General features: G+C 45.7%; 1 protein-coding gene across 5 annotated transcripts in view; it reads left to right on the forward strand.

Annotated features, from left to right (window-relative positions):
* The window catches only part of bbs9 (Bardet-Biedl syndrome 9), a 161,779-nt gene that overhangs the window by 13,577 nt on the left and 122,908 nt on the right, over positions 1–25,294 (forward strand). For all 5 annotated transcript variants that reach the window (XM_034289085.1, XM_034289084.1, XM_020041396.2 and 2 more), the window contains exons 7-14: positions 2,036–2,120; positions 2,333–2,516; positions 8,446–8,575; positions 10,913–11,097; positions 11,337–11,413; positions 11,629–11,682; positions 11,802–11,904; positions 24,360–24,464. In XM_034289085.1, coding sequence (XP_034144976.1) covers positions 2,036–2,120; positions 2,333–2,516; positions 8,446–8,575; positions 10,913–11,097; positions 11,337–11,413; positions 11,629–11,682; positions 11,802–11,904; positions 24,360–24,464 — 923 coding nt within the window. The remainder of the gene's footprint in view (positions 1–2,035; positions 2,121–2,332; positions 2,517–8,445; positions 8,576–10,912; positions 11,098–11,336; positions 11,414–11,628; positions 11,683–11,801; positions 11,905–24,359; positions 24,465–25,294) is intronic.

Below are 25,294 nucleotides of genomic sequence, written 5' to 3' on the forward strand. Positions count from 1 at the left end.
CTTACATGAAATGCATTCCAAAGTGCTTATCAAGAAAAAAATGTTTTATAAGAATAAAAGTTGTTTTATTTTAGAATAGAAATTGATAAATATAACTACAAATCTATTGTGCAAAAAGGGAATTCTTAGGAGAATCTTCTCTGCTCCGAAATCCGTTTAGAGTTGTTCAGATACAATTGGATTTGAATGAATATCTTATTCCTGTTAAATGACTAGCCTGTTTCCTCTGGCTATATGTCCCATTCTGGCAGCTGTGTAAATATTGCCAAAGTTTTAATGTAGAGAATATACGTTTTACACCGATCTGCCTTAACATTATGACCACTGACAGGTGAAGTGAATCACACTGATAATCTCGTTATCATGGCAGCTGTCAGTGGGTGGGATATATCAGGCAGTGAGTGAACATTCTGTCCTTGAAGTTGATGTGTTAGAAGCAGGAAAAATGGGCAAGAGTAAGGATCTGAGCGACTTTGACAAAGGCCAAATTGTGATGGCTAGAAGACTGGGTCAGAGCATCTCCGCAAGTTGCAGCCCTTGTGGGGTTTTCCTGGTCTGTAGTGGTCAGTACCTATCAGGAGTTGGAAGGAAAGTGGTGAACCGGCAACAGGGTCATGGGGGTCCAAGGCTCATTGATGCTCATGGGGAGCAAAGGCTGGCTGTGTGGTTCGATCCAACACACGAGGTACTGTAGCTCAAATTGCTGATAAAGTTAATGCTGGTACTGACAGAAAGGTGTCAGAACACACAGTGCATCGCAGTATGTTTTGTATGTGGCTGCGTAGCCGCAAACCAGTCAGGGTGCCCACGCTGACCCCTGTCCACTGCCGAAAGCACCTACAATGGGCACCTGGGCACCGGAACTGGACCATGGAGCCATGGAAGATTATGGCCTTTCTGATGAATCACGTTTTCTTTTTAATCACGTGGATGGCCAGGTGCGTGTGCGTCGCTTACCTGGAGAACACATGACACCAGGATGCACTATGGGAAGGAGGCAAGCTGTGATGCTTTAGGCAATTTCTGCTGGGAATCCTTGGATCCTGCCATTCATGTGGATGTTACTTTGACCAACTACCTAAGCATTGTTGCAGACCATGTGCACCCTTTCATGGCAATGGTATTCTCAGATAGCATTGGCCTCTTTCAGCAGGATAATGTGCCCTGCCACAAAGCAAAAATGGTTCTGGAATGGTTAGAGGAACAGAATAATGACTTCAAGGTGTTGACATGGCCTCCAGATTCCCCAGATCTCAATCCAATCGAGCCTCTGTAGGATGTGCTGGACAAACAAGTCTGACCCATGGAGGCCCCACCTCGCTACTCACAGGACTTAAAGGATCTGCTGCTAACGTCTTGGTGCCAGATACCACAGCACACCTTCAGAGGTCTAGTGGAGTCCATGCCTCATACACAGGTGGTCATAATGTTATGACTGATCGGTGTAATGAACAATACAGGACTAAATAGTCATAGTGAAATGTTATTAATAATAATAATGCAATAGAATAATAACAGTGAATAGCAATAGTCAAACATAATAAACAAGAGACAGCTGACAATAGATGAACAATAGAAATAACAATCTACTATTATTCACTAACTTCTCTGGTATGGAAGTGTGTTCATGCACAGAAGTGATCATAGATGTTCTGAACAGCTACTCTCTGAACAAATGTATACTCACAGAAATGCACTCCCTCTGCCTGCTCCCCCTGGGCTGGCCTGAGCTGTGGCGCTCTGAATGTTTGTTTCTCTCGCTCTCCCTCTCTCTTTGTGTGTGTGCATGTGTGTGTGTTTTTGTGTGTGTGTGTGTGTGTGTGTGCGCATATTTAATTGAATAATTATTGAATAATTATTGCACATGCACACACTTTGTGATCCCATGTGTTAGATCTCATTCACACTACCTCCATTGACCAACTAACTGTAGTACTCTACTCTTAAAAGAACTGTGTGTAAACTGAAGTGTTACTTCTGAGAACTGTGTGTGTGTGTGTATTAAAGTGTCTGAATTAAAGTGTTCCTATGGCAGGTATGAGACTCTGGCGGTTGCCACGGAAGCAGAGACCAGACAGGATGCTGACCAACTGAGCAAGTCTGCAGGGAAGAGACTGATGGTAAGTTTTTGTCTTTCTGCTTAGGATTGGGCGATATAGCATAAACACATACCAAGGTCCATTTAGAGTTTTGTATATCAACATATATAAATGTGTTACTTTTATTGCAGTAAAACAAATTAGAACATTTAAACATTGGCACATCTGTACTGTTATGATTTTTATACCTTAGTGCCCACTCCTGGTGTCTGTGTGTGTGTGTGTTTCCTCAGGCTGACTGGACTCTGGTTCTGGGTGAGCAGGCCTTGGACCTCTGTGCCCCTTCCTTCTCTCCTACCTCATCCTCAATTTTTGTTTGTGGAGAGAGAAACCTCTACTGCCTCAAAGACAACGGGCAGATCCGCTTCATGAAGAAATTGGAGTACAACCCCAGCTGCTTCCTCCCCTATGCCTCAGGTAATGGTACAGCCCAATGCTAAAATCCCCCACTGCCTCATGGTACAGCCCAATGCTAACCTCCCCCTCTTCCTTAAGGTACAGCCCAATGATAACCTCCCCCATGCCTCATGGTACAGCCCAATGCTAACCTCCCCTCTGCCTCATGGTACAGCCCAATGCAAACCTCCCCCATGCCTCATGGTACAGCCCAATGCTAACCTCCCCCATGCCCCATGGTACAGCCCAATGCTAACCTCCCCCATGCCTCATGGTACAGCCCAATGCAAACCTCCCCCATGCCTCATGGGACAGCCCAATGCTAACCTCCCCCATGCCCCATGGTACAGCCCAATGCTAACCTCCCGCATGCCTCATGGTACAGCCCAATGCAAACCTCCCCCATGCCTCATGGTACAGCCCAATGCTAACGTCCCCTCTCCCTCATGGTACAGCCCAATGTAAACCTCCCCCATTCCTCATGGTACAGCCCAATGCAAATGTCCCCTCTGCCTCATGATACAGCCCAATGCTTTATCGTTGCTCACATGGAAAATACTCACATGGTGTATGTATACCACACAGAAATAAACGTTACTCCATTGAAAACTACACGCTTGCACTACTACCCCTAGTGGCTATACTAAACATACCATAGTGGAGTTTGATACTGGGTGAAATTTGCATATCACCTACACACAGACATTTATTTTAGTGTGTGTGGCACACATGAGTGGTGAAACCTATTACAGATAGAAGAGCTGTAGGTTGGATTGAAACACAATCTGCTGTTGTGTAATATTCTGTTGTGGACTGTATGGTCGATTACTACACTGCATTGTTGTGCCCCTCAAATCTTTACTGTATTGTAGAATACTGTACTGGACACTATATTTAATACACCATATTATTTTTCTAATGTTGAGCCGACATTCACAGTAGTGTTCCCTGCCACTATGTTTTATCAGAAGTGAGTGGCTCAGCCTCCGTTCCACCCAGGCTGTAATAACCAGGAAGATGTTGTCAATGTTTGAAGATTCGGGCTGCTCCGTGCCAGCATTTTGTGGGCCATAGTCAACGAGTGTGATGGACCCCTGCCTGTTGACCTGTCATTGTTGTCCTTCCGTCGGTCCTTGCCAGTACATGCTGTTAGACGTCAGCTTGAAAAAGCCTTAGTGATAAGGTCTCTGGGTGCATCAAGTGGTTTTAATGTGCTGTGCGCTCTTTACCACAGACCACACTCCCCTCATTGTGTTCCCGCCGCACCGAGCTCACCACCCCCTGCTTCCAGAAAGCATGTAGTTCAAAAAGCTGCACTTCGGAATAATGTTTCCATAGAACATTGTTCTCAAATCTTGCCGATTACTTCCAGGTGCATTTTATGCAAATGTAGTTTGGATTTTGGATCAGCATGGGTTCTGTTATGTCTGGGGAAATCAAACCCATTCCACATTACTGTGGTGGTCGTGGGATGTTTTAAGGATGCTTTGCTGCCATAGGGCCGTCATTGATGGAACCAAAAATCGGCTCTGCATCCAAGAATTCCAATGGAGAAAGTCAGTAATTTGTATGTGCGATGAAGCTGAGGTGCACCTGGGTCACGCAGCAAAACAGTGATCCAAAATACACAAGCAAGTCCACACCAGAAAGCTGAAAAACAAAACAGAATTCCACTTTGGAATGGCCTGGTCAATTTTCAAACCTTACCCCCACTGAGAAGTTTGGCAGGACTTATAAAGAGCCGTTTATGCTCAATAACATACACATTTAGCAGATTTAAAGCAGCTCTGCATGGAAGAGTGGACCCCCCCCCCAAAAAATGGACTGCAGTATGACTGATTAACAACTTAAGGAAGCATTTGTCTTCAGTTCTTGCAGCTAAAGGTTGTACAACCAGTTATTGAGTGTAATATTTTCTCAGGCTGGCCTTGAGGGTTGCATAACTGAGCTCCGTGAATGGCTGTACGTAAGTGTCCTAGAGTGGTCTAGTGGTGTGAGCTGCTGCCACCGGTGCACGCGTACTGCTGCGGCTTTGGGTCTGAATCCCACCTACTGCTCCATCCGCTGAAACCTCATTCCTCTCCAATAAAGCAGCAGAATGCCTGAAACCCTGTCTTTTATTACGGAGCTTTATAATGTTTATTAGTTCATTCCGGTTCTCTGTAGTTTATATAAGTTTTGGGTTGAATATCTGACAACATGTACTGGCAAAATACGCAAATATTCTTAAAAGGGTCCTAATTATTTCTCACTGCACTGTAGGGACTGATATTGCCTAAAACCCTTTGAGTCATCTCTGTGGTTGGTGGTTGTTTCTTAATGTTAGTGCTGACACCTCTATCCATCGTTTTGCTGTGTTTCAAAATGCATACTTGCATTTGGTTCCACCCAGAGAGAATCGCAAGTACGGAAGTGTGAACCTAAGAACTCAAGATGTTGAATTCTTGGGATGTCTGGATAAGAATGTGGGCATCTGAGCATACTTTTTCAGATGTTTCATTCCTGGAATTTATTACTATTCCACCGAAGAAGAATGTTACCGTTTGTTCACTTTGTCTTTTATCGTGACATATCACATACCAGTGGAAACTATCCATCCATCCATCCATCCATCCATCCATCATCTTCCGCTTATCCGGGGCCGGGTCGCGGGGGCAGCAGTCTAAGCAGGGATGCCCAGACTTCCCTCTCCCCAGACACTTCCTCCAGCTCTTCCGGGGGGACACCGAGGCGTTCCCAGGCCAGCCGGGAGACATAGTCCCTCCAGCGTGTCCTAGGTCTTCCCCGGGGTCTCCTCCCGGTGGGACAAGACCGGAACACCTTCCCAGGAAGGCGTTCCGGAGGCATCCAAAACAGATGCCCAAGCCACCTCAGCTGACCCCTCTCGATGTGGAGGAGCAGCGGCTCTACTCTGAGCTCCTCCCGGGTGACCGAGCTTCTCACCCTATCTCTAAGGGATCTCCCAGCCACCCTGCGGAGAAAGCTCATTTCGGCCGCCTGTATCCGGGATCTTGTCCTTTCGGTCATGACCCAAAGCTCATGACCATAGGTGAGAGTAGGAACGTAGATTGACTGGTAAATCGAGAGCTTCGCCTTGCGGCTCAGCTCCTTCTTCACCACGACAGACTGATACATCGACCGCATTACTGCAGAAGCTGCACCGATCCGTCTGTCAATCTCCCGTTCCATCCTTGCCTCACTCGTGAACAGGACCCCTAGTCCAACATGCACTGGGAACAAGCTTGACTTACTGCCGGCAATGCTGACCAAGCTCCTGCTTCGGTCGTACAGGGACCTGACAGCCCTTAGCAAAGGACCCAGGACCCCATATTCCTGAAGCACCCTCCACAGGATGCCGCGAGGGACACAATGCCTTCTCCAAATCCACAAAACACATGTGGATTGGTTGGGCAAACTCCCATGAACCCTCCATCACCCTGTAGAGGGTATAGAGCTGGTCCAGTGTTCCACGGCCTGGACGAAAACCACACTGTTCCTCCTGAATCCGAGGTTCTACTATCGGCCGTATTCTCAGTGGAACATTGTATTATTTCATTGTTGATATTGTATACATCTTCATGCCATTTCATTACCCAGTGTCGCTTGCAGAAAGCCATACCTGGCGTTGAAGCTAGCTATCTGTCAATAATCACACGGACTGCGCCCAGCTGCGCTGATGATGTGGTTTCCAGTCCACACAAGCACAAGTATGTTTCAAATGTTGTAGATTTGAATAACTCTGCGTTCTTTAACAGTATGCTCTCTCAGGTGCCCTTGAAAGAACGGAAGAATGGAGGAATGCAAGTACACCTTCTGAAACACTGCTTTGTTTCAGATGTGTCGATACCGGTCCAACAGATATTTCTAGTGGTGTAAGACTGTGTGCTTCCTCTGTGCACTCAGCAGTAGCAGAGAGTGTTTGTCCTTCAGCGAAGGTAAATCTGATTGAGAGTCTCTAGGCTCCTGGGTTTGGTTTAATGAGGAGCTGGACTGCAGCAGTACACAGTGCCTCTGTCTGCCCTGATTCCCAACACACTGTTATACTCCAACCAGAGAAAGGAGGAAATATCACAGAGCAAGGGACCGTTTCATCTGATCCATATTTAACACATCTAACACCTTGAACACGCAACACACCTGTGTAAACAAACACGCATGTTCAGCTGGCTAAATTCCTCTTAGATCAGGGGGCTGCGTGTTGCATGTTAATCCCACTATTGCAGGACGTGCTAATGGGTTCCAGCTAACATGCCTTTCTCCAGCTGAGCTCAGCTTTATACAGAGAGGGAGAGAGAGGGAGGGCGGACTGGAGGGATTGCAAGGGAAGGAGAGCAGGAGGGAAAGGAAGTGTGAGATGGAGAAATGCAGGGAAATAGGAGCCAAAGATGGGAAGGGAAAGAAAGTGTAAAAAGAGAAAGGAAGATGGATGGAGGGGAAGAGGTTTAGAAAGAGAGTTTGAGGAAAACGTTTTTTCTTTTTTTTTAAATAAGGTTTTTTAGATCAGATGCACCTGCTTTTCTTCAATGAGCACCATTCTCCTAAAGATATCTGGAAGCCAGGAAAGGACGCCAGGTGACAACGATTAGAGTTCTCAATGGTTTTTCTCTGGTTGTGCTTTCAGCAGCTCTCCTGGACAGTATGGACAATGGCTTCCTGCTATTGTAATTTGTTACGGTTGGGGTTTTAATACAGAGCGAGGGAAAGAACGTTCCTGGCTGCTGGCTTTCATATTGTTTTGGCTGGAGTTGTAGTGGTTTAGCGGCCTGCTCCCAATATTTCCCAGGTTTCCCCTCTGGCCCTCGTTTATGCAGCTGCCTTTTCTTGGCACCATCTTTTTTTTTCTCTCCCTCATTTCTTTGCCGTCTCTCTCTCTCTTCTCTTCTGTTTCCTCCTTAAGGGGTGATAATACAGCCACTTAACCCCAGCATTGTTAATAACCTATCTCTAATTACAGTGTTTTACCGACACGCCTCAGTGGAGCTGGGTAGAATGAACATTATCTGATACAGTGTTGTTAATTCAGTGGCAGAACAGAAATAACCAGAAGAAGCTAAAGAAGAGAAAAAGTGCAGCTAAAGCTGGTGGATGGGGAGGGTCCTCTAAAGCTGTTCGATGGGGAGGGCCCTCTAAAGCTGTTGGATGGGGAGGGTCCTCTAAAGCAGGTGGATGGGGAGGGTCCTCTAAAGCTTGTGGATGGTGAGGGTCCTCTAAAGCTGGTGGATGGGGAGGGTCCTCTAAAGCAGGTGGATGAGGAGGGTCCTCTAAAGCTGTTGGATGGGGAGGGTCCTCTACAACAGGTGGATGGGGAGGGTCCTCTAAAGCTGGTGGATGGGGAGGGTCCTCTAAAGCTGGTGGATGGGGAGGGTCCTCTAAAGCAGGTGGATGGGGAGGGTCCTCTAAAGCAGGTGGATGGGGAGGGTCCTCTAAAGCTGTTGGATGGGGAGGGTCCTCTAAAACAGGTGGATGGGGAGGGTCCTCTAAAGCTGGTGGATGGGGAGGGTCCTCTAAAGCTGGTGGATGGGGAGGGTCCTCTAAAGCAGGTGGATGGGGAGGGTCCTCTAAAGCAGGTGGATGGGGAGGGTCCTCTAAAGCTGGTGGATGGGGAGGGTCCTCTAAAGCTGGTGGATGGGGAGGGTCCTCTAAAGCTGGTGGATGGGGAGAGCATCCTGTAATTCCTTCTCTTTGGTGAGGCAGAAGTGTGTGTTCTGTGTGTCTCTCAGATCTCCCATGGTGACAGTCATGCTAAACTTGTGCATCCATGCGGGGCCAAAGCAAAAGGTGTGTTTTCATTATTGGTCAACTGTGGGTTCTCAAAGACACATCTTCACCTCATTTCATTCCTTTGTATTAACTTGAGCTCTTTTTCTTTTTTTTTCTGGTGGATGGAAAGATGGAATTTTTAAATGCCTTTTCATTAGGTCTGTATCTGACTTCTGTCTTCTTTTTCCAGTGTCCGAAGACACCACCAACATCCTGCTGGGTAACCATAACAATATGCTTCTGGTGTACCAGGACGTGACGTTGAAGTGGGCCGCCCAGCTCTCCTGTTCTCCTGTGGCCATCAGGCTTGCCAACTTCCCGTGAGTCTCTCGTTACCATGGCACCTGCCCCTGCTATGGCGTGGCTTGTCCCGATTGCCGGGGCTGTGCTGGTTGTGCACTGCAACCAGGATTGGATGAATTCCATGTCATCTGTTTAGGGAATGAATTGAAAATGAAACCCAATGCTTACATGCGAGTAGTACTGAACTGGACCCCACAGTAGATGGTAACGCAATCCTGATCCACTGAATGAACTCTCCAACAACATGGTCAAACACACAGGGTGTGCTCAGATTCCACCCGGCTGGTAACCGATACCCCCGAAGGCCTTTATCTGGGGATGGGGGGGATGAAAGGAGGAGAGGAGACTGGGACTTAATGGGAGGGCGGGAAGCACTTCAGATAGAGGTCCATTCCTGTGCTCCATGCGTGAGTGTCTGCGCTGTTTGTTCCATTCTAAAGAGCCCTTCTGTCAGCACCCACTAGATGAGCTCTCTGGGTCCTCCCAGAACACAGCTCTGCAGGCATCCTCCTCGTTCTATTCATGTAGCCTACTTGTCTGCTGAAAGCCACTGTCTCCCACACACGGCCCTGTCAGGTCAACACACTATGAATCCCGTCCACATGGCAGGTGTGTTGTTATTAATGATCATCAGTTGTTATGGTTATCGCCATGAGAAATCCACCCAAATCCCTGGGAGGAAATGATTTCACGATGTCTTCCAGCTGGCCAGTCAAAACAGATAAGGGAGTGGTTGAGTCTAGCAGTGAATGTCACTGCAACCTAATGGCCATAATCACAATGCAATTTACAACAATTACAACATAAACAATGATGAATAATCTTGCTGCTAGCTGTGTGGGTGCGGGTTTTGGTTTAACAGTTTGTATTTAGGGGTTTAGGGTTGAACTTCCAATTAGGGCTAGTGTTAGAATTGAGGTTCCTTTAAAGTTTAGTCATTACAGTTTAGGGTTAGGCATTAAGGCTAGGGGGTTAAGGTTAGGGTTAGATTAAAGAACATACATTTTGTTTTGTGGTCCCCACAAGGGTAGAAGTGTGTGTGTGTGTGTGTGTGTGTGTGTGTGTGTGTGTGTGTGTGTCTGCGCGCGTGTGTGCGCGCGAGTGCGCGTGTGTGCGCGCGAGTGCGCGTAGGTGCACGAGTGCGTGTGTCTGTGGTAACTGGATGCAGATGTGTTGTGGTTCCAGGCCAGTGAGGCGGTAACACAGTCCAGCCCAGAGGGGCAGTAGGCTACAGACTTGCAGCACAGTGCTTTTACTGCTACAGAGGCTCATTTTCAACCTGGTCAGAAGCAGCCCTCCCTCATAAGCCTCCATACGCAGAACAGTCGCAGAACAGTCGTACCACCGCAGAGATCCACCCGCCGCCCTGCCTACCCACATCTCCAAATAACATGGTCGCACCATGTCACACTTCTGTCATGCATGTTCTCTGGGTGTTTGAGTGTGTGTGTCAGTGTGTATGTATGTAGTGTTTCTTTCCCAACAGATCTACATTCCAATGAAATCCTTTTGGGCCCTCCATATTTGTCATTTGTTTATTCTACCATTCTTCAAAGCAGAAAGTCTGAATGAGATGAGGACTGTTGTTCAGTGAGATAGAGTATGACGCCCAGGTATATGATCAGAGGGGTTACCTGTGGCTCCTGCCCATCCCATTTTGTCAGCATTGGATGTGAACTGTAGCCATGTCATAAATGGCTGCTTATGCATTATTAAAACATGTGCACAAACACACACAGACCTTAACCCTAAGCCTTAAGCCTAACCCCTGATGTCCACATCTAAGCCGAATTAGGAGCTTCATTCTAAACTGAACCCCAAGATCATGATTCTTGTGAAAAAGGACAACAGACGAAATGTCCTCAATTTACATGATATTACAATTAGATATTGAAACAGATACATTTAAACACATATTTACGAAGTTCTGTCCTTGTTGGGTCACAACAAGTTATTCCCCTTCAAAATCCTTTAACTCGATCACCAAAAACCTAGCCATCATTAAACCTGACGCTAAACATAACCTAAGCCGTTTCCTGTGTGTGCTCTGCAGAATGGTCTCTACAACGTAACATATATTTTTTTGTTAAACAGTCCACACAGTCTCCGTCTGTCTGTTTATCCCTGTCTGTCGGCCCATAACTGTCTCTGTCTGTCTGTCCATAACTGTGTCTGTCTGTCTTTGTGTCTTTTGTCTCTGTCTGTCTCTGTCTGTCTCTGTCTATCTCTCGGTCTTTGTCTCTGTCTATCTCTGTCTATTTCTCGGTCTTTCCATCTCTGTTTGTCTCTCTGAAAACCTAGTCCCGTAGTAATTCTGTGTGTGACAGTGCCAGATGTTTGCTCGTCCCCCACAGGGATCTGAGGGGTGTGGTGGTGACCCTGAGCTCAGAGGGCCACCTGCAGTGCTCCTACATGGGCACCGACCCTTCCTTCTTCTCCACACCCAAGGTGGACTCCCGGGAACAGGACTACGCCCAGATGGACACTGAGATGAAGAGCCTGCAGAGAGTCATCAGAGAAGCTACCCGTAGCCAGGCTGGTAGGACACCAACACTGGGTAGGGTTTGGGGTGGGCCCTTGGGAGGTGTCTGGGGTGGTCCCTTGGGAGGTGTCTGGGGTGGGCCCTGGGGAGGGGTCTGGGGAGGTGCCTGGGGTGGGGCCTGGAGAGGTGCCTGGGGAAGGGTCTGGGGCGGGGTGGGATCTGGGGATGTGCCTGTGGTGGGGTCTTGGGATTTGTGTATGTAGCTTGTTACCTGATTCTCCTCTTCCATCTTGAAGATATCCTTCCTCTAGCAGACGCAGAGGAAGACCTGACTGTCACAACCACAGTCTCCAATAAAATGGACACCATTTCGGTGAGCAAACACACATTTGAGGAATCTCTGTCCTTGTGGGGACGAAAGATGTTATGACCATCCAAAGCCCTACCTAACTAACTCTAACTTTGACTTCAAAAGAAATCTTAACCTTGAACCTGACCCCTTAAGCTGGGAATCCCCGGCTGGTTGGTAAAACGTGACCCACCACCAGCATGCTTTATCCTGACACATCTGCCTCTGTCTCTCTCCAGAAAGCTGTCATCTCAGACATGGAAGGTTTTCCCGTTCCCTCCGTCACAGTGAAGGTATTTCTACCAACCCCCCCCCCCCCCCACACACACACACACACATACACACACACATACATCAAAGCATTTGTCAAGGCCAATGTCATGTGCTCTCTGTCTGTCTGTCTGTCTCATAGATCAAGGTGAAAAGTCGCTGCTCACTGCCGGGTCCTAAGCTGACTGTGTGTGTCCAGCCTCCCCTGGCTGTCAGCCAGGAGCAGTTTGTGTTGGAACCTTTGGGTAAATCTATCCCTCTTTTACTCTCGCTTTCGCTCTCTCTCTCTCCTTGCTGACCTTTCTTTTTAGGGCAAGGTCTAGCCAGGGAGGGAAAGAATGAAAGAAGGAAGTGTCCATTCTTGTGTGTGCTCAAACATTATGGGTGCTAGACTAGAGAGATAGCAGACAGGAAAAGGTCTGTAATCTCACCTTGACGTGGTCAAACCAGTACACGGTCAACTCTCCCCAAGTGCAATCAGAATTGCCCACTGCCACAGTTGTCCCAGTTCTTAGAATCCTGTTCCATGTTATCAAGTGTTGTTACTGGGTCTGAGAGCCGTGCAAACAGAGGGAAGGGCTCTGAGCTTTTGTGAATGAAAAGCTGGATCATGTGATGTGGAAACGTTGCTGCGATAAAAGTGTGGATTTAGGGTCCGTATCTCTGCGAGCAGAGCTGTAAGAGATTATAGAACAACATTTGGGCCAGGCACAGACCACACTTGCCGTTACGATTGCTTGATGTAGGTCATGACAGCTAAAGGATTAGTTAGGTGATGAGTATGTTTCCATAGCAGTCATCACAATAAAGCAGAATCAATACACGCACACGCCCGCACACACAGCGATGACTCTGAGTGTTTATGTCACACTCTTTGTCTTCCACACACAGAAATGTGGCGCTGCTGTTCACCAGTCTATCAGCAGTCCTTTGCTGTGAAACCCAAGCTCCTAACCACACACACAAAAACACACTCCTCAACACATACACACACTCCTCAATACACACACACCACTTCCCACCCCACCTGACCCTACCATGGACTTGTTTGGCCCAGCATAGAAAGGTTTGGTGTAAGATTTCCAGGACCACCTACAGTAGTTTGACCTTGAACAGATGTACAGTATAGTTGGCCTGAACGGGCCAAATCAGCCATTTAAACATTTAATGGGACCTTTGACTCATTGAATGATTTGGTCCAGAAGGAAATGATTTGGCTCATACTATGTCTTCTGGAAGTATAGTTTAGTCCACACACACATGCCCACAAGACCAGACCTACGCCCCTATTGATATATTGTGCCAGGCAAGCGCTTTCTACTCAAAAACCAGCAATTTCACTGAGGTAGAGTACTTCTACATGGAGGAGTGGGCCAACATTTCTCCACAGGGATGTGACTGACTAACACATTTTTGCAACTCCTACTGTAACCCCCTGTGAGGAATGTTATTGCCCCTTTAGATTCAGCAACTGGTTACGCCACCTGTACGCCACCAGGATGTTGTTTGTTTTATGCCACCTGAAAACAAACAACTAGTTGTTGTGATTGGTCTACCACAGCACCATGGAGTTCTGCCATACGGAATTACATTACCAGCTTCTTTCAGGTCCCGCCACAACATCTTTTAGCCAACAGGAAATCGGCCTTAACTTCTTAGTGACCAATGGTTTCCGCCGAAGTGTTTCGGTGGAGTCATGAACTCTGATCTTAGCAGCAGTGAGAGAGGCCTGGAGAACCCTGAATGTTGTTTAAGACTTTATGGACTATTTTACATCTTGCTCTTATAGAGATTTTTTCAAGGCTGCCACCAAGATTTGCTACTGTCCCCAAACAAAAAAAGGAACCAGGCAAGCCTAGTTCGGCCAGCCCATGATTAAAAGGGGATGAGTGATGTTGCCCTCCCTGGATTCAAACCGGGGTCTCCCATGTGATAGACTGTGTTTTTAACTAAGATACACGTGTGCAGAGGTGTGGTGTTGGTATACTTCTGCATTGTTAAACTCCATGGACCTTGAAACTAGTTCCCTACATTAGCTAACATCCAAACCAACAACAGGTTTAACAGGGTAGCTACACTACATTTAACGCATTACATTTGAAATAGTTTACTGTAGATGGCTAGCTAATAGCTATGACTTCAATCACTCCATGGCTGGTTCGTTGCTTTAGAAAACAATGGCACTTGAATAGCCAACCACTATGCTATGTGAACTACGAGGAAATCAAAAGCATTGGCTGAATCTCAAATCGCATACTACATATTACGTTCTACAAGTTTGTACTTTGCGTATCAAGGTGTAGTACGTACTGTTTTATATATAGTATGCTAGTATGCCAGTATTGGGACCGATTGGGACATACTACCTTGTCAGAAAATTGCATCATTAGATCATTAACATCACGCCAAGTTTGAATATTTAGCTCGACACCATTAATCATTGTGTTACACTGTCTAACGTTTTGTATTAAGTTTACTTCCACCACAAATAGCATCTGTGAACTGTATGGCTTTTTTCACTAGGCCGTTTTAACAGCTTATTAGCCAGTAATAGACCTACTAGTGTTTACTTACTACTTAAATTAGTTATAAGAATTGAGCAATATCTAGCGAGACTGAAGATGAACTTTACCCTGCTAAAGCTACTTCATTTCATGGCACAACAACATTTGTTTTTCTTTCATTCGTGAATGACATTAATACAATAACTATCAATATAGGTGACGATAACTGACTTTTTTAGTCAAGTGAAAAGACAAGAGAATCGTGAAAACCCCTCCTCTTTTATTGCATGGGGGTTGTGATCTATATCATCCCAAATAGAATGCATGGATGCGCACTTCAGACATCCACCAGAAATAGTCACAATATAACCGTAAACAGTTTTATTTTAGGCTCACTATGGCGTAGTTACTGAAGCCTTTAGCCAGTCTAGTTTGTGTCTAACCTGAATGAATCCTAATGCATCCTTTGTTCTGTACGTGGTGAGGGTCGAACACTGGTCGTCCACATGGCAGTCCGCTTCTCTAACCACTACGCTATTTAGCAAGGGTCACTCACCCTCTCACTCACTCACTCACTCACTCAGTAAGAGACATTCGCTCTTCTTGGCCAGCTCTGCTTACGCGGTCTGGCAAAAATGCTTCATGGTGCTGTACACACAAATTTATATTTATATATTCAGTACCAGTCAAATGTTTGGACACAGTTACCCATTCAAGTGAATGGCTACACATACACTGATGAGCCAAAACATTATGACCACTCACAGGGGAAGTGAATAATGTTGATCATCTCCTAACAAGGTCACATGTCAATGTCTGGGTTAGATTAGATGGTAAGGGAACAATCAGTTCTCATAGTCAACGTGTTGGATGCAGGAGAAATGGACAAGAGTAAAGACCTGAGCAAATTTGACAAGGGCCACATTATTATGGCCAGACAACTGGGTCAGAGCATCTCTGGAACGGCAAGGCTTGTGGGGTGCTCCCGGTCAGCAGGGGCGAGTACCTACCGACAGTGGTCAGAGGAGGGACAAACCAAAAACAGGTGACATGGTGTTGAGCCCCCAAGGCTTATCAATGCGCAAGGGAAACGAAGGCTATCCCGTCTGATCCTAACGGCCGGATCTACTGTGGCACAAGTCATAGAAAATGTTAATGGTGGTTATGGGAGTGATGTGTCACCAGACATAGTACATCGTACCCTGCTGTCTTCATTGGGCACACGAGCGTCAGAACAGGGCCTTGGAGCACTGGAACAAGAGCGCCTGGTCCAATGATTTCCGTTTTCTTGTACATCACGTGGACGGCCTTGTACATGTGCGCCATTTACCTGGGGAAGTGATGGCACCAGGATGTACTGTGGGAAAACGACAATATGGTGGAGGGAGTGTGATGCTCTGGGAAATGTTCTGCAGGGAAGCCCTGGGTCCGGGCATTCATGTGGATGTCATCTTGACACGTGCCAACTATATAAACATCATTGCATGCCAGGTACACCCCTTCATGGCAGTTGTATTCCCTGATGGCAGTGGCCTCTTTCAGCTGGATAATGCGCACTGCCTCACTGCACACATTGTTTTGGAATGGTTTAAGGAACATTGTAAAGAGTGAAAGGAGTTGCCCAGGCCTCCAAATTCCCCAGATCTCAATCCGATTGAGCATCTGTGGGATGTGCTGGACAGGTCTGATCCACAGCAGCTCCTCCTCACAACTTACAGGACTCAAAGGATCTGCTGCCAACTTCTTGGTGCCAGATACCACAGGACACCTTCAGGGGTCTTGTAGAGTCCATACCTCGACGGATCAGGGCTGTTCTGGCAGCACACGGAGGACCATCAGCATTCTAGGCAGGTGGTCATAATGTTTTGGCTCTACAGTGTCCCTCCTCTATCTTTCAAAAATGAGATCTTTCTCCTGTTTTTCTCTCAATTCATTTTGATCTTTCCATCTCTCACATTTTCTGACTGAATTTCTGCCTACAGATTTCTGTCTCACACTGCCCACCTCATCTTATGTGTATGTTTTATCCTGGTGGCTGGGGAGTTTGAGCTGAGCATTTAGCCTCAGTGTGTTGGAGTATGTGAGTCTGGAACCATCCAACTTGTGCCCATGTGTCTTTAATTCTTTGACTGTGTGTGTGTTTGCCACCGCATGATCCACTGTTTAGAAACCCCATCCCCCGCTCGGCTTGGCCTGTCCTGGGTTCGCGGGGGAGGTAGCGCCTTCTGATTTTTATTGTTATTTTATTCTTTATTCGTCTCAGATGGCAACCCAATCCCCCTATCCACTCCACACTGGCTCTTTGTTCTCACTGTCTCTCTCTCTCTCTCTCTCTCTCTCTCTCTGTGTATATATATCTGTCTCTCTTCTGATTTAAATCACTAACCTGTACATTTCTAGATTAGGGACAATTATTCAATTAACATTCCATTCATTTTATTGATCGTAGAGAGCTGCAGTGTCTGCTAGTTTTCATTCTTTCCTCATAATCTGCTAAATCCTTTTGATTTCAGTCCCATTTTGACATCACCTCTTTATAGTGGAACTAAAACTTCTGTACATGCCGTGTTTTCCCATTGTAGAAATGCTGAAAGTAACTTTTTGCACCTGACCAACAAAACATTTACTAATGGTCCTATTTTGGAGACACCGCCAGGTCATTAGTGTGTTTGTTGTACATAAATAGTGACAACTTTTTAGCATTTGAACTGATGGTTGGCATTTAACTTGCATGTTATGTAAAGTAGGGTCTACGCTCCAAATTATGAAAATAATCATTGTTTTTGTTCTACCATTATTTACCTTATGTTTTAACAAAATATTTTGTATAAATGTATTTTTATCATCAATATATTACAAAGGTTTGTGATAGCTTTGAATTACTATATGTCAGGATCACACCTCAACAGTTTATATTTTTCTATTGATGAGGACAAGGTTATCTAATGGTTATGCAAAACCTTAATCTCCTGAATGTTTAGGCATTCGGGACTGAAATTTACTGTTTAAACACATTAACTATGGGCCGATGTGCCTGGAATGTTTAGTCGAAATCTTAAGGAGTGATTGAATTCCAGTGGATTTACCAAAGCGTTAGAAGATGCAGACGTTGAAACTTGGATTCCGCAGCCTTTCAGTAGTAAATATGTAAACCAGTGACCTGGGCAGGGCAGCTCTCTAGTACTTACACCACACTGATCACACTTAAGAAGTGTGTTCATGTATTCAAACAGTCTTATCTGGTGGTCCTTTGTGGAGAGAATTGTAACAGAGATTTTGGATGGATTTTTCAAACAGGGATTTAAACCAGTTCTTGACCCAAATATGTCAAAGGTGGCCTTTTAGCACCCTTCTAATCTGTACTCGAGTTCCCCAGTGTGCCTCCACATGTATGACACACACACACACACACACACACACACACACACACACACCTTAACGGCAAAACAGTACAAAGTTTAATAGTCTTGTATACATACTCACACGCATGAACAAACATGGTCTCATTCTGACAGTATTTTACGATCTCACCCACACACAATGATTCTCTGTGTGGCGCACATACACACACACGCACACACACGCGCGCTTCACACCAGGAACCCTGTTCAGCCCACTTTCCCTCTCTGTTCTTTGTGTGTCACCACCCTGCCGACCCCTATTGACCTGTCTTCCCAGGCGTCCGAGGTCACCCAAGGTCAAAGTGAGATGTCCTGGGCTTAACTCAGGCCCTGAGGGAGGTCGAGAGTGGGCAAAGGGAGGAGAGGAGAGGGGAATGTGTCCTGCTCTCTTGTTGTTGTTGTTCTACCACAGCCGATAATGGCGTAGCAACACTTAGCCCGTCTGGTCAGTATTTGCTCGTGGCGACAGGGTCAAGGGGTTAAAAGCCTGCCGCCTGTTTTGAGAAATGGAGTGATAGAGATGTAGGGAGAGAGCGGGGGAGCGGCGGGGTGGGGGAGACGGTCACACTGTCAGAGAAAGTGCTTTCCCTCTCTGGCTCCTCTCCCAGTCCTTTTTCTTCCCTTGATGCTCTGTCTCGTTGTAATCTGTCTGTTCCATTTTCCTTTACACTGCCACTTCGCCTTTCCCGGCTTTCTGTGTGCTCACGTTAAGTGTTCTCGTCTGACCTTTGACTGCTCCCACGCACAGTTGAACAGTATTTGAGCTGGTGGGCAGTACCCCCTTGTCTCCGGTGTCAGAGGAGAAGGAGACATCTGATCAGCACCTGATTCTCCAAAGGGGAACACTCATTTTGATTTAAGTCCCATTATCAACCCGAGCTTACCTTAGGCGTTGTCCCACTTTAATACAGTGACATATACTCTGACATATTTAAAATGCATTCAGGAAACTTTCTGAATGGAAATGTAGGCCTACAATCTGAGGACTCAAACTGTTCAAAGTACCTATTAATCAAAGCCATGGGTGCATCTCTTTTCTCCTTCCTAAAATGTTGGTTGTGAAAATGCTAGGGCTAACAGTGTAACCTATGAAATGAGTTGTCAGGCAGTGAAGTGAAGTGAGAGGCAGCTGGGCCATGATAGCCTACTATCATTCTGTAATCACATAATAAGCTGCCTCTCTCCACTTGAAACGGTCCATGTCTAATTATTTCATTAAAGACATTAAGGCCCAGGCTTAGGAATGGAGGGTAGACCCAGGATGTAGAATATTATGAGTAAATCTATATGTGTCAGCTACATTATAGACCACTTAACATTATAAGCCTCTTAATAAACGTCCTAGTGGAGCAGCTCAGTAATGATTGATGCCAATCCAACAAGAAGTTGGCTTATTTTGGAAAACAAAGCTATGAGGTTATGGAGCTATAAAATAAAAGGCAGTGAGCTCAAAAAGCTATGAAGTAAAATGCGTTGAGCTCCGGTTACAGTGGCTCTCAAAAGTATTCACCCCCTTGGACCTTTCTACATGTCAGTGTGTTATAACAAGAAATCAAAATTGATTCATTTTTTCCACTGATTAACACAGAATAAGTCCACTATTTCAAAGTGAAAATAAAATATCCAATTGCTCTAAATTAATGGCCAGTACAAAACAAGAATGTAATTAATTGCAAAAGTATTCACTACATTGCTATGACACACTTGAATGAGCTGTGGGGTAAACAGTTGAGCTGTGGTGTAACCAGTTGAGCTATGGTGTAACCTGTTGAGCTGTGGTGTAACCTGTTGAGCTGTGGAGTAACCTGTTGAGCTGTGGTGTAACCTGTTGAGCTGTGGTGTAACCTGTTGAGCTGTGGTGTAACCTGTTGAGCTGTGGTGTAACCTGTTGAGCCGTGGTGTAACCTGTTGGGCCGTGGTGTAACCAGTTGAGCGGTGGTGTAACCTGTTGAGCCGTGGTGTAACCAGTTGAGCGGTGGTGTAACCAGTTGAGCGGTGGTGTAACCAGTTGAGCGGTGGTGTAACCAGTTGAGCGGTGGTTTCACATAATTTCAGGTGAAATACACCTGTCTCTGGGATGTCCCACAGATGGGTAGTACAATTCCTCACAAAAACTATGTCATGAAGACAAAGGAACATTTAAAGCAAATCTGGAGTAATGTTTTTCAAAAGCACCAATCAGGGGTAGGATATAAGAACATTTCCAAGGCATTGAATCTCCCCCAGAGCGCATTAAAGCCTATTATTAAGAAATGGGTAGAATATGATTCACAACTGTGAATTTGTCTATAACAGGCATTTAAACTGAGTATCAGGGCAAGAAGGGCACTCGTCATGGAGGCCATTAAGACACCTACGGCAACTCTAAGGAGTTACTGTCTTCCACGGCTGTGCTGGGAGACACTGCTTAGAATGCCACATCGCCAGGGTGCTTCATGTGAGAGTGGCAGAGGAAACTCTTCTCAAATCTTGGCAAAAAAACAGTGAGTTTATACCACCCCGTTTCCAAAAATGTTTGGACGCTGCGTAAAATGCCAATAGAAACAGAATGCAATGATGTGCAAATCATTTAGATTAGATTCAACTTTATAGTCATTGAACAAGTACAAATACAGTACAATGAAATGCAGTTAGCATCTAATCATAAGTGCAAATAGAAGAGAGCAGAAATGTACAAGTATTAAGTATATGTACTGTACATTACAAGTGGAATGTATAGATGTGCAATGAAGGCAAATGCAGTACAAATGACAATACTAAATGTGCAATTAAGACAAATAGAGAAGGGCAGAAAAATGTAGAAGTATTAAGTATAGTGTATGTTACAACTGGGATAAATAGTTGTGTGGGTATAAATGCCAATTCTAAATGGCATTCTAAATGTGCAATTGAGGCGAATTGAAGGAGTAAGGTAGCATGTGCAACTGAAATGCAAGGATAGCAGCAGTGAGGTTCCTGAGGTAGACGGGTAACTGTAACAACAGAAAACTTCCATTATCAGACTTTGCAAGGCAGTGTCAGAGTCCAGTAGTACAAATGGAGTAGTGCAACAAGGTCCATGAGAGGGGGGGGGTATGGTTTGTGGTGGGTCATATAGTTCAGCAGGATGACAGTGGATGGGAAGAAATGGTTCTTGAGCCTGCTGGTGCGGGACTGAAGAGACCTGGACCGCATGCCTGATGGTAGGAGGGCAAACAGTTTGTGGCCTGGATGTGATGAGTCCCTGATGATGCTGTGCGCCCTGTGCAGACACCCCTTGTGCTGGAGGTGTGCAATGTCTGGGTGCTGGGCGGTTTTTACCACCTTCTGGTTAGCTACAGAGCAACCACTAAATCACACTGTGGAGCAGTTACTCAGAATGCTCTCGATTGTGCAACGGTATAAGTTCACAAGGATCTTGGAGGACAGCCTCCTCAAAACGTACAGGCGCCACTGTGCCTTTTTGACCAGGCCTGTCTTTTTGAGGGTCCAGGAGAGGTCCTCGGAGATGTGGACACCCAGGAATTTGAAGCTGGACACGCTCCACCTCAGATCCATCGATGAGACCTGGGGTGTGACTGCATCCTTTAGACTTCCTGTAAACCACAATGAGCTCCTTGGTCTTTCTTGCATTGAAGGCCAGGTTGTTGTCAGCACACCATGCTGCTAGGCACTTGACATCCTCCCTGTTGGCTGAATCGTCATTGTCACTGATCAGGCCCACTGTGGTGTCGTTTGCAAACTTGACAATGGTGTTGGAACTCTGTACAGGTACGCAGTCGTTGGTGAAGAAGGAGTACAGGAGTGGGCTCAGCACACAGCCTTGTGGATCACCAGGTTTCAGGATTAGGGTGGAGGAGGTGAAGTTATCTAACCTGAGAGACTTGGGTCTGTTGGTTAGGAAGTCCCAAGTCCAGCTGCAGAGAGGGGTTGATCCACGGGTCATGGAGTTTGTTGACCAGCCTCAGCCCACCAATGCTGAGCTAAAGTCTATGAATAGCATTCTCTCATAGGTTTTGATTTTGTCCAGGTGGGTCTGGGCAGAGTGTAAAGCTGTGGAGATGGCATCCTCTGTAGACCTGTTTCGACTGGTAGGCAAATGTATCCCTATTTTGTAATTGAAAATACTGCAAAGACAAAATATCAAATCATGAAACTGAGAAAAATGTATTGTTTTTGGAAAAATATATGCCCATTTTGAATTTGATGCCAGCAACACATTTCAAAAGAGTTTGGACTTTACCATGTTTACCACTCTGTTACATCTCCTCTTCTTTTAACAACACTCTGTAAGCATTTGGGAACAAAGGAGACCATTTGCTGTAGTTTAGTCTTGCTTGATATTGGATTTCTGCTTCTCAACAGTTCGGGGTCTCCTTTGTCATATTTTTTGTTTCATAAGGAGCCAAATGTTTTCAACGGGCGACAGGTCTGGACTGTAGGCAGGCCAGTTTAGCACCCAAACTCTTTTACTGCAGAGCCATGCTGTTGTAATACATACTGAATGTTGTTTGGCATTGTCTTGCTGAAATAAGCAAAGCCTTCCCACTAAAAGAAATTATCTGGATGGCAGCATAAGTTGCTCTAAAACCTGTCTTTTTTGGTTCAACATTAATGGTGCCTTCACAGATGTGCAAGTCACCCATGCCATGTGCACTAATGCACCCCCTTACCAAAACTGATGCTGGCTTTTGAGTTGTGTGCTGATAACAAGCCGGATGGCCCCTCTCCTCTTTACTCCGGTGGATGTGGCGTCCATGATTCCCCAAAAGAATATACATTTTGATTAGTCCGACCACAAGACAGTTTTCCACTTCTCCTCAGTCCATCTTAAATGAACTCGGTCCCAGAGAAGGCAGCTGCATTTCTGGATCTTGTGTGTATCTGGTTTCTTCTTTGCATGGTAGAGTTTTAACTTGCATTTGTGGGCACAGTGACGTACTGTGTCACAGACAATGGTGTTCAGAAGTGTTCCTGAAACCATGAAGTGAGGTCCACTACCGAATCGTGTCTCTTGTTAATGCAGTGCTGCCTGAGAGGCCGAAGATCACTGCCATCCAGTACTGGTTTTCGCCCTTGCCCCTTGCGTACAGAGATTTCTCTGGATTCTCAGAATCTTTGAATCATATTATGTACCATAGATGAGCTCTCCAAACTCCAAATTTTATGTTGAGAAATGTAATTCTTAGTGTTGCACTATTTGCCTGTGCAGTCAGATTGGTGAAACCCAAACAATAACATTTCTCGGTTTCAACATTTGATACGTTTATCTTTGTACTATTTTCTATTGAATATAGGGTTTAAATGATTTGCATTCTGATTTTCTTACACCGCATCCCAAGGATTGTAAAAGGAAAGCTGATCCAGAGCACCCAGGGCCTCAGACTGGGGTGAAGATTTCTCTTTCAGCACGACAGCAACCCAAACCAAACAGCCAAGACAGTGTTGCAGTGGCTTCATGACAAGATTGTGAATCTCCTTGAGTGGCCCAATGAAAGACCGGACCTCAATCTAATTGATAGTTTATGGAAGGAGTTGAATGTGTCCCCAAAAGTCCCCATCCACTTTAATGGAGCATGACCAACTTTACAAAGATGACTGGGCAAATATTGCTGTATACAGATGTGCAAAACTGGTAGTGACTTATCCAAATGGACTCATGGCTGCCAAAGGTGCCCAAATATTGACACAACGGGGTGAATACTTCTGCAATAAATTAAGAATTTTTGAATACATGCTTTACAGCTTTTATTTAGAATATTGCTCAGGGCTTATTCAGATTGTAGTTGCTGATCACTAATATATGCCATCATAGAAACAGAATCCATTTAACGGTCTGCCTATTCAGTTTTATAGTTAATCGGTCAAGCCGCTATGCTAGACAGATTTGCCAACATATTTCTATGGGTTAATTCTTTGGCCACAACAACAAGGTTTTAGGTTAAGTTGGTCACTAAGGGAGATTTGTCCTGCCATCATTTTATCGTCTGTCATTTGAACTATTTCCTTCATTTGGAAATTAACATTTTTCATATTTCTATAAAGACCAGGAAGGGCCCAGAGAGTGGGAGGCTAACAAAGAAAAGTAATCTGGACAGACAGCTTAATGTGTGTACTGGGGGAGTCCTGGAACATACCCGTGGCTCGGTCACCTGTGCCGACCCCACTCTGCTCTGGGCTCCACACATCACGCCCCATTACCACGCCACCTGACGCTTGGTGGGTGTGCCCCTTCAAACAGGCCTGTGTGTGTGTCTGTACCAGTGTGTGCACATGTTTGTGCAACTTGGCTCAATTTCCCTTTAAAGCCATTAGCTGAAATATGGCCTTTCCTCGCCGTCTGTTTTTGATCTCTCTTTGCCCTCTAATTTCTCTCTCTTGCATTTCTATTGCTTTCCTTCTCACTCGCTGTCTCTGACTTTTTGTGGCTCTGTTAGGGAATTGAAACTGTATTAAAATGAGATCAGAGTTTTGCCATAGGCCCATGTGCGTGCGTGCGTGCGTGCGTGCGTGCGTGTGTGTGTGTGTGTGTGCGTGCGTGTGTGTGTGTGCGCGTGCGTGTGTGTGTGCGCGCGTGTGGTAATAGTTGTCTGGTTAGTGTTGTTAACTCCTCTGTCCACACCTCTGGTTGATATGTTTGAGTATGTTACCATGTGTTAGAGTGAGAGGTTGTGACTGTATGTTTTCAAGCCTGGGTAGCCTGGTCAGCGTCCAGAATCCAGTTTCCTTTCCACATTTTGAAAGTGCTGAGTGGTCGTGTGGTTCTGGCATGTCAGAGTGTGTTGTGTCTTACCCTACGGTGTTGCTGTTCTACAGGTGTTGGTTCTACCACGGTGGTGGCCTTCTCTGCCTTCTTGAATGGACCCTACCCACCAGCTGACCTGACTGGAGACGTGGCTGTGTCCTACTGTACCTCTACAGGTACACTCACACTCCTCATCTTCAATCCAAACTTGTTTTTGACACAATAAAATGTTCATTTTTTTTTGCCATCATGTGGTTTCAATAACGCTGTCAGCTGCCTGAGACATTGGCTCCAATCTGGGTTTCCCGTTTAGATTTAGAGAAGAACTAAGGAGACATTTTGTCACTACTCCTATTGACGTGTGAAACCCCGAACCCCATCTGATCTGTTCCCAAGTTTTCCTGGAAGTCTTTATGTGTTGTGTTAGTTGCGCCTCTGGGTATAAACCCTCTGTGGTGGGGCTACGGCCTGCGCCTGCGATTAGCAACGGCCTCCCTGAAGCAATTAGAGCTAAGTGCCTTGCTCGAGGGTACACTTCTTATGCATTTTTTTCAGGGATTTCTTTATGGCTTATGGATCGAGACAGTAGGGAAACATACGAGGGGAAAGTTTTTGCTGAAATTGCATTCCAACCCATGCTTCAGCAGTACATGTGCGGCAGAGGCAGTGGTTCCGAGTACTGGACCGCCCAAGGCTACAAAGGAGATAGAGTTAGCCTTTTCAACAAGGATAAATCATACGTGTCCTTCCGCAGAAGTGCTGTGATTTCTGCCACACCCCTTTGAATCAGTGTAATGTCAAAAGAGAAAATCCTGCATGTGAATCTTATGCTATGGTTTTATCACAACTTTCTCTTTACACATTTATTTTGGGATCCACCCCTGTAAATGTAGTCAATTTGTGAGGCACCCAGGCCTTTTTCAATCTCCTTGCTTTTTCTCATCAATTATAATTTTTTTCTAAAAGGAAGCAAGAGAGAAACAATGAGGCAAGGAATTTGGTTGGA

The sequence above is a fragment of the Esox lucius genome, chromosome 20, assembly GCF_011004845.1.
Source record: "Esox lucius isolate fEsoLuc1 chromosome 20, fEsoLuc1.pri, whole genome shotgun sequence".
Lineage (NCBI taxonomy): Eukaryota > Metazoa > Chordata > Actinopteri > Esociformes > Esocidae > Esox > Esox lucius.